The 9,770-nt window shown below is 50.7% G+C and overlaps 1 protein-coding gene across 4 annotated transcripts in view; it reads left to right on the top strand.

The window, feature by feature from the left end:
* The first annotated feature begins 4,399 nt into the window (after window positions 1-4,399).
* Window positions 4,400-9,770, top strand: part of Susd4 (sushi domain containing 4) — a 127,367-nt gene continuing 121,996 nt past the window's right edge. The window contains exons 1-2 of one of the 4 annotated variants that reach the window (XM_040737431.1): window positions 4,400-4,573; window positions 5,179-5,361. In XM_040737431.1, the coding sequence (XP_040593365.1) occupies window positions 5,214-5,361 (148 nt within the window). In that variant the 5' untranslated portion in view covers window positions 4,400-4,573; window positions 5,179-5,213. The remainder of the gene's footprint in view (window positions 4,574-5,178; window positions 5,362-9,770) is intronic. The other 3 variants (XM_040737432.1, XM_013119197.3, XM_005078119.4) reach the window with 3 other exon arrangements.

Below are 9,770 nucleotides of genomic sequence, written 5' to 3'. Positions count from 1 at the left end.
TCTGTACAATGTGTCCTAGTCTTGTCTCTTTGTCTTCAGACCAAATCTAAACTTGTCTATGTGGCTTCCCAGGCTCCTCCTGGCATGACCTTAGGTGCGTCTCAGACATTGTGCCATTCGGCATTTCCATGCTTGCATTATGTCTGTGCTGTCTTTGGTCTCTATCCCTAATCCTTCCCTCCTAGTCACTGCTTAGGCTGTTCTATCTGCCCAGGAAACTTGCTGAACTATTTTATCCCTTTATTCTCCTCAAACCCACACAAGCACACAGGTATTTGTACTCCAGGATCCCATTCAAGGGCGCCATTTCATTTGTACCTCCCAATCTTACTGGAATAGTTGACTTTGTTTTTGACTTCCCCACAGACTGTAAACTTGTCTCTGTACCTAATATGATGGCTGAAATATGCCGTGTGCCCACCCACTGAGTACAGTTTGCATGCATGGAGGAGGCAGCAACTGCAAGTGCCTCCGTGAGTTGCTTTATCTATCTCAGCACAGAGAGACAGACAGACAGACAGACAAAGACAGAGACAGAGACCGAGAGAAACTTAACCCCCAAGTGCCATAGTGTGTGAAGCAAAGCCTGATGGGAGTTATTTGGGTCCTGAGGGCTTCATCTTGATGAATGGATTTATGCTACTCCAGGAGTGAGTTGCTTACCAAGGCAAGTGTTTCTGAAAAAAGGATGGGTATCAGCCATTTTCTGTGTTGTCAATATTTCTGTATTCTCTCTGTCTCTGTCTCTGTCTGTCTCTCTCTCTGTGTCTTTGTCTCTCTCTGTCTCTCTGTCTCTGTCTCTGTCTGTCTCTCTCTCTCTGTGTCTTTGTCTCTCTCTGTCTCTCTGTCTCTGTCTCTGTCTGTCTCTCTCTCTCTCTGTGTCTCTGTCTCTCTCCCTCCCCCTTCCTTGTTTCTTTCTGGCCACATGGTATCTTCTGCCATGCTATAATGTAACAAGAAAGCCCTCACCAGAAGCAGTTCTTGTTCTTGAACTACTTAGCTTCCAGTGTTTATAAATTACCTGACTGTGACACTTAGTTATAGTAGCAGAAAGCAGAGGATTCCCTGAATTTCACAACTTCCTCTGTGTCTGTCTAATAATCCAAGAAGTCCTCCCAGTAAGTCGGGAGGCTTTTGCCTTCTTCGACAATTTGGTAGTGAACTCCTGTGGGAGTGAGAAGGACAGAGGAGGTAAGTTGTCCATCACTTGGCAGGTAGGAGTCATACTATCTCCTGCATTTCACCGATCCTCACTTCCTTTTCTGGAGAAAGTGTATACCCAGTTATATTCAAAATGGCTTATTTTTTAGATTCCGAATATGACTGATTTTTGGAGACAAGGCCTTTAAAGAGGCAATTAAATTTAAATGAGGCCATTTTGACTGTCCTAAACACCACAGAGGAATGCCCTCAGGAACACACAGGAGGCTCTCATCTGTGCCCACACCACTTTCGCTCTGGATCTCCAGCACCCGGAACTGGGAAAAACCAAATTCCTGTTGTGTAAGCCACCAACACCATGGTATTTTATGACAACTATGGGAAAAAAATGACCCACAAGATAATATAGGAAAATGATAACATGTTGTGCTGTAGTCGCCCTCTGAAAGCTTCCACTGTGTGAATGTGAGTGGTGGGAAAGTCTGGTCCTATCCTGTGTGGGTGCGAGTGCAGAGTGACCAGACACCTCCTTTCCCAAACGAACTCTCAGTGCTGGAGCTGAGTGGCCACTGGCGAGAACCATGGCCTCTAGTTTGCCCACAAGCTAGCAAGGAGCCTGGGAATTGTCATATCAAGGGAAGTGATTGCATGTAACCCACAGAAGGGAAAGGCAAGGGAACATGATGCTACCTCCAACTGGATGAATCGCTGTCTCTCATTTTACTAAATTTATATTCATAAATGCTTTTGCCTGCATGCCTGGTGCCCATGGAGATCAGAAGAGGGTAAGGACATTGGATGTCCCAGAACTGGAGTTACAGATGGTTGTGAGCCTCCATGTGGGTGCTGGGAATTGAACCCACATCATATGCACTTAACCACCAAGTCCTTGGAAGGTTGTCTTCAAGAAGGAGAATTTGTCTTAGCTGTGTATGCCTGGAAAGGAGAGGCAGAACCACGGGTGAAGTTTCAGGAAGGGTAGATCTCGGTTCTGTCATAGCTTTTGCCAACCTAGACATATCCAAGCAGAGGGACTCCCAGCTGAGTAATTGCCTCCATGTGGCCATGTCTGTGGAGACATTTTCTTAAATACTGAGTGATGCAGGAGGGCCCAGCCTACTGCATGTGTGTTGGGGTGGGGGTGGGTGTCATTCCTGGGCAGGTGAGTCTGAGCTGTAAAAGGGAACCAGCTGAGCAAGCCAAGGGAAGTAAAGTGAGTCAGCAAACAGCGCTCCTCCACGGTCTCAGCTTCGGCTCCTTCCCGGCTGTCCTCGGTGATGGACTGCAACTTGTAAGCCAAGTAAACCTTTTGCACACACCCCAAGTTGCTTTTGGTCAGTGTTTTATCACAGCGGTAGAAACCCAAGTAGAGCAATCCCACAGAAGGAAGGCTCTTCTGGACGCTACAGGCAAATATGACAGGCTGTCTCAAGTACTGGTGAGGCTATGTGACCTTGTTCACAAGTGACTTAATTTTTAGGGTAGAGCCCTGAGCCACACACCAGAGCCAGGCAAATGCGCTACTACTGAGTTGCAGCCCCAGCTGGACACCACTATGTCTGAAAGGAGAATTAAGCACAGATCCCACGTGAGGGCCTGATGAACTTGAATGTTCATGCTGACCCTGGCATTCTGTATAAACCGACTGTTGCAGTGAAGGGGGGGGGCTTCAGACATGTGTGTTGCATGGTCAACGAACAGTTTTGGGCCCCGTGGATTTGACAGTTATTTAAAAGGGGGTAGACATTTTACTGAGAATAAACTGGAATAAATACTCAATTTGCAGCGAATAATTTCGGAACCTTGAAAACATGGAAAATACCCCCCAAATAAAGCATTGGGGTCTCAAAGTACACTCTTTAGCAGAAATGCATTTGTGATAGGCAAACATGCTAAAGTTACTCTGGGCAAAGCCAGAGTCTCAATTTTACAAACCGAAAAAAATTGAACCTGATTTATCTACTAAAAGCTAATTTCTCCTTCAAGAATTCGTTAAAATTACTCTCAGTAAGAGCCGACACAGTAAAAGCTGTAATTTCCCAACTACCTTCAGCATGTGAGAGTTTGGGAAAGTCGATAGAAGGACGGGATGATTTGGAGGCTGTATCAGAAACATGGTTTTTCATATCTACAAATTGCTACAGAATAACGGAATGCCGGTGGTTCGAAAATACTGCCTGCTGGCACCACCTCATTAGGACACACCCCTTAATCACCAAGGCTGGAACCTGGGCCCTAGGAGCCCAGCCCGCAGAGGGAGGCCTGGCTTGCTGGGGAACAGCAAAGGCAGGAATAGGTTGGGAGAGCAGGCTGAGCTTACAAGACACCAGAAAGGGACCGCTGACTAGGGAAACTCTCTTTCCTGGGGACCCTGATCCCTTTGGGTTCTTAGCCATGGGCCATAAGCCTCCCCTTCAGGTGATACCCAGCTTTCTGCATTGGCACCCATTGCCTCGCCGCTTGTCATTCGCCTCCCTGGGGGAGAGACTCTCATGAGAAAGCTCCGAGGGATGCATTCATCTCCAAGGCAGCGAAGAGGGAAAATACCAAGGGTGCAAGGGACGGGCACAGTGACCCAGCCTCCTGGAGTCGTCCTCTGGGCTCCAGAAGAAGCGCAGAGCCTGCTGGAGGTGCTCTGGGGTCACCAGGAACTTGAGGTTTTAGCAAGGAACGAGCTCACTGCGCCCCATTCAAGTTAACCCTGTCGTCGGTGCCGGTCCTGGGTGGGATCCCTCCGCCTAAAACCAACCACCTTCACCATCGCAGCCTGTGGTGATGCGCACAGGGCACCAGAGACCACCGGTGAAGGATCGCGGTGCAGACCTGGGCGTGTGCGCGCGTGCGTGTGCCTGAGTATGTGTGCGTGCATATGCATGTGTGTGTGCGCGCGCGCGTGCGCGTGTGCCGCCGCCTGGCGACTCGTGCCCGGCAGGTGCAGGCGCGCCGGCTTCCCATTGGCCGTGGCATCCTCCTCCGCCCTCGCCATCCCCTTACCCCCGCCACTGCTGCTGGCTGGGATCCACGAGGCGCGTGCGGGCGTGCGTGCCCTAGCCCTCCTCCAGCGCGCCCCCGCCTCATCCCCCCCCTCCCCACCCCACCCCCGCGCCGCCGCCGCGCGCTCCCGAGCTCAGGTAGCGGGCACGCGAGCGCCTCCCCGGGGGCGCGCAGCCCGGCCGCCCTGGTCCTCGTCACCCCCGCCCGCCCTCCCCTCTGTCCGCTCGGGGGAGCCCGGGGAGGGAGCGCGCGGCGGGACGGGCGGGGGCGGTATAGCCCGGCAGCCGGCGAGGCTTCCGTCTCGCTCTCTCGCTCGCTCGCGCAGCGGCGGCAGCAGAGGTCGCGCACAGATGCGGGTTAGACTGGCGGGGGGGAGGAGGCGGAGGAGGGAAGGAAGCTGCATGCATGAGACCCACAGGTAAGAGCCGGAGCCCGGAAGGGGCTTGTCTGCCCGGGGAGGCGCGCGCAGGCCGGCCTGGGCGAGTTGGCTCCGGGCTCAGCACCCCTAAGGGAGGAATTTTTAAAATTAAAAACAAAAAAATCACAGCTCAGATCTCATAGGGGACTGGGGCAATAGGACCCTCCCAATCCCTGGAAAAGCCGAGAAGTAGCCGGGGGCAGCAGGGGGCACATTGTGAGATTCCTGCGAGTAAAATGTACAGGCCGGGGGAAAAGTGTTTTCTCAGCCGCTTGAGGCTAGCAGGCTTTAGACTTTGCTGTCATGATCACAACCGCCGAATCCCGGGGACCAGCGCAGAGCCAGTGTGCACTACCCCTGTCCTCTCTCCCCTCCTCCATCCCTCCCGCACGCGCAGTATCCCATGGTGGCTGCTACTCTCTGGACCCTGCATGGGGGGTGGCAGGGAGGATCTCGCCGTGGGAAAGGGGGCGGGGGCTGCGCAGGGGCGAACCGGGATGGAGCCCGCAAAGCCCAGGCGCCGGGTCCCCGGGGCGGAGGAGGGAGAGCGTGGCCCCAGAGCCCGGGCAAGCCGGGGTATTGTCGTGTTCCGCTCCTGGTTGCAGACTCTTGCAAGCTGGATGCCCTCTGTGGATGAAAGATGTATCATGGAATGAACCCGAGCAATGGAGATGGATTTCTAGAGCAGCAGCTGCAGCAACAGCAGCCTCAGTCCCCCCAGAGACTCTTGGCCGTGATCCTGTGGTTTCAACTGGCGCTGTGCTTTGGCCCAGCACAGCTCACGGGTGGTGAGTGACCGACCCTCTGTGATGGGAGAGCCTTGGACGGCCCAGCAGGGAGGGAAGCCTTTGCTGACAGGACAGGACTGCACCTCCCGCATACATCCAGACTTTAGGGGTGCCTGAGAAGCAGAATTCTTGTGTCTCAGCCTTCTGCAAAACCCCCGGGAGTTCACAGAAAATTCTGTGGAACCGGTGCAGGTTCGCACACCCACCAATTGCCCAGTTGGGCTTTTCTGAAGGAAGGACAAAAAGCCTGGTCCATTATTCCCATTTTGGCCAAGAAAGAAAAAAGAGGGATAGAAGGGGGGGGAGGAGAGGAAAAAAGGCGCTATATTTGTGGCCCTTTGACCTTTGCCCTCTTCAGACAGTTCGGGTTTGGGCTTCTGGATTTGGGTAACGCTAGAATAACCACCTTTAAGAATACGGTCAGGCTGGCTGAAGGACAGGTTTATTTGAAAGTTAACTTTCTCTTTCTTGGAGGTGGTGTGCTGAGGCACGTAGATCGGTGGCTGTTGGGGGTGGGGAAGGGTTGCAGAGCTTCAGGTGCGTTTCTGGAAGATTGCTTAGCTAGTTCCGGTAAAAGGGGGTTCGAGTCAAAAAGTGGACGTTAACCGAAGTAAATGGATAGCCGAGTGTCTGTAGGTGGCGGGTCTACAAGGTACTCGATTCCAAGGGAGAGGGCTATCTTTGGTTGTGGCAGAGGAGGGCAGCTGGAGTTCCTGTCTGAATCCCCCTGCTTACGCATCTCCCTTTCTTCCCTGCGCACCACTGTCCGTCATTCCCGTCTGTTCCAAATATTCCTTGAGAGCTTGCTGACGTGGGTATGTGAAGGACAGGTTTGTGTTCTCATAACCGATTCTGTGGATGCCTACGTAGATTGTCATTAGATGACAAACAAGAATTGCCTGGCATAAATGAACCATCTCCATGTTGGAAAATGTTGCTGTTTCAGAGGCTTTGAAGGTGAAGATGGAGCAGATAAGGGAGTGGAAATTTAGCAGAACTGGGGGAGGAGAATGACGGCATAGGCCTTAGCACAGAGCAATCGGCAATCCAGGCGTTCCACACGGCACAAGTGTTTATTGTGGTGTGCAAGGAGCCGGAGTCAGGGAGAAAACTCTCGCTTTGGCTTTGGATGGGGTGGTGGGTGGTTGTTTTATTTTATTTCTTCCAAGGAGTAACTTTTTGTGCTGTTACTTAGTTTTCACTAGAAACGTCTCTGAGGCAGGCGTCTTCTTCGAAGAGGACAAGGTCAGTTGTGAGTCCAGACCATGTGTCTGTGTCCTGCCCGGGCTTTTCCCCTCTGGATCTAGCTCTGTCTCGTGAGCAGATGGGCATCAGTGGGCAGGCCACCACTGAACAGGCCCCCGGGCTTTTCCTCTCTCTGGGCTTCCAGTTCTAGCTCCTGGTCCTTCCAACCAGGTCCCCGTGATTTTTCCATCTTCCTGGCCCATGTCTCCCACATAGATGACAAATGCTAGCCAGGGTTCATCTACATGTGTCTCCACTGCTGTGTGAGGTCTGAGCGTGGGCTGAACTTAAAGCCTGTGCTATTGACGTCATCCGTTGTGTTCACGGCTTTCTCGGCCCTTTAGCAAGACCCTTGGGTTTCACGAGTTACCTTTGTAGTCTGAACAGTGGTGTCTTTTTCTCTCCCTTCCTGGAGCCTTGGAAACGGTGAGAGTAAGGGTTCCCTGTCATCCTTTAGCATCAGAGGCCTTTCCTTTTAGGGATCATCTGCTGTAGAATGGCTGGTCACCAGCCTGATCTCACCTGCAACTCTTGTTTAGTTGACGACGATTTGTAGAAGAATACTTATCATTTTAGGACTTCTGTATGAATCCACAGTATGGGCAGGTAAGGGCAGTGGGGGGCGTCCTAAGACATTGGCAAGGCAGATTTACTTTCTCAGGAAAGAAACCTACATAGTCTCCAGGTTGACCATAAAGGCAAATTTACCATTGCTCCAGACCTCTGCTTTTAAAACGCCCTGGCTCCGTTGGCTTTGAGTGGCCCCTGAGAGTATGCATTTCTGTGTTCTCTAATTTACTGTTTTTGTTTCTGTGCATGTGGATCCCCCACGTGTGTGCTGCTTCCCTAGGAGGCGAGAAGAGAGCTGGGGTCTCCTGGGGCTTGAGACACAGGCAGTCATGAGCAGCACAGCATGGGTGCTGGGATCTGAACTCAGGTCCTCTACAAGACAGGCAGGTGCTCCCAACTGTGGAGCCATCTCTTCAGCCCCAGGGGCCTAGTAATAATAAGCTCCTGGGTAAAGCCTTTGCGATGGGTCCAACGATCACAGCTTGGTTGGTAGTGCTTTAGACTAAGCTATTCCTTAAAGTAACTTGCTTATAACTCCAGACTCCCTGACCCCCTTCTTGATTACCAGACACAAATGACCTGCTGCGGGGCAGAAGTCTCACTCAGCATCTAATCTGTAGGTGAAACACAGCTGAAGTCAGTCCTCACTGAGCTCTTTCCTTTTCAACCCACAAAAGGTGCATATTTAATAGACGCTCTTCTGAAATGGGGATTTTCATTTTTGATTGCCTTCAGAGGAAAAGGAACACCACAAAAGCTAGATATAATAGTCTGAGCTGGGGCGGGAAGGGGGGTGAGGAAGCATGCGCCCAATATAAGTATCACAGAGAAAAAGCCTGAGCTAGCGAGGGAGAAATTGAGAAAATGACCAGACAAAAGAGGGGCGAGAAAAGAACTCCATCAAAACCGAAATGCTTTGTCCTGGAAAGCCACAGATCCAATTCAACCCTTTGAGCCTTAGGAGAGCTTTTTTATAAACCTGGTTTAGCTTGTGGTGACTTTGGGTGGCCCTCTCTGGGCTGTCTTTTGTCAGCTGGGTAAAAGGAAGGGTCCTCATTTGGAGCCTCCAAAAATGATGATCCTGAGTGGATTCCTACCAGGCTTGGGGGGATACAGGAACCCGCTGTGCCCAAAATCCTTGTGGACTGTGGCTTCAGCTGCTTTTTCTTCTTTTGCCTCAGTCTGCTTTCCCAGAAGCCTCCTGGGTTCTGAGGGATGACTGGAGTGGTGCACCCGATGTGCAGGAAGAGGACCTAGACTTCGCTCTACAAATTGCCCCTTGAAGATGAACTCCTTCTATGGTTAGGAACTCAGGGTGGGGGCTGACACTTGCTAGCTTTTGGATTTTTGCGTGTGGCAGTGGCAGAGAGGGGCATGTCTCAGCCTCCTTATCTGTAAAATAAGGAGGATCTTTTTGATATCAGGGATGGAGATGCCACAGACACTCAGTAATTGTAGAAGGCCCTGGAGAAGTAGTAGCTAAGACACTACTATAGTTTGTGGCATCTTTGATGTATTTATTCAATAAACATTGAGTACTATTGCTCACACTGTTCTTTAAACTAAGAGAACCTTTCCTTACTCTCCCAACGAACAATTTTAAGGTATAACCTAAGAGCCATCACATATGTTTTTTCAGTCAGTAAATTCTTCACTCTCCAGGGCTGCCATTACTCTAGGAAGCAAGGCTTTATCATAACATTGTAAGCCCACTGATGCCAAGGATCTTGACTGGCACATTTTTAGGTTGTAGGCACCGGTGTAGCATCTGATTCATGGCCAAATGCTCAGTTAATGTTGGTTGACAACAATTAAAAAAAAGATACCCCAATTCCTGCTTCACCATTTAGAAAACAATCATTGTGGGTGGGGAGTCATGAAAAGTTGAGAACTTCAGTTGGAAGTTGAGAACTTCAGTTGGAAGTTGTCTGGGGAAGGTTGGAGGAGAAATCAGAGACAGACACTTAGGGTGGAAGGGGGTGCCAGAGATACTTTGTACAGAGATGTGAAGATGGTCACATGATTGGACTCATCACATGATTGGACTCACCAAAATGGAGAATGCTCTTGTGAATGTAGACTCTATGGCCACCGTAAGCCAATATGTAGAAGGACAGAGAACTTGGAGTCTTTTCGGAAGGGTCTTGGGAGCATCCTGAATGTCTCACATCAGTGGGACCCAGGGAACAGTTTGAAGCAGGAGTGTAATGTCAGGCAGACTATGCTTCCCACTTTTGCATCATGAGGCGGTGTCTGCGTGCCAGCAGATAAGAACAAATGCTTTCTTAGTGGTCTTGGAGTGTCTTGGAGTTTTATTGAGAAAACTTTTGTGTGTGGTTGAGTAGGAGCCTTTCCTGCAATGCTGTGTCTGAAATCCATGGTTTCAAGCTGAACCTAGTCAACAAAGTCCCAGCTCCCCAAACTCCAGCACATATTTCCTCAACAAAGCCTGTAGTGATTTAAGCAGCATGGAAACAGCTCATTGACAGGTGAGATCCGAAAGCTTTGGGGGTGCAGAGGATTTCCCATAACAAGTAGCAAATCTCACACCTCATTAGCCAAAAGAGAAGAGGCAAGTCAGAGGGACTTAGCAC

The sequence above is a fragment of the Mesocricetus auratus genome, unplaced genomic scaffold (assembly GCF_017639785.1).
Source record: "Mesocricetus auratus isolate SY011 unplaced genomic scaffold, BCM_Maur_2.0 Super-Scaffold_100676, whole genome shotgun sequence".
NCBI lineage: Eukaryota > Metazoa > Chordata > Mammalia > Rodentia > Cricetidae > Mesocricetus > Mesocricetus auratus.
Note: the sequence above shows the minus strand (reverse complement) of the source record. Positions and strands in the feature narration are given on the sequence as shown.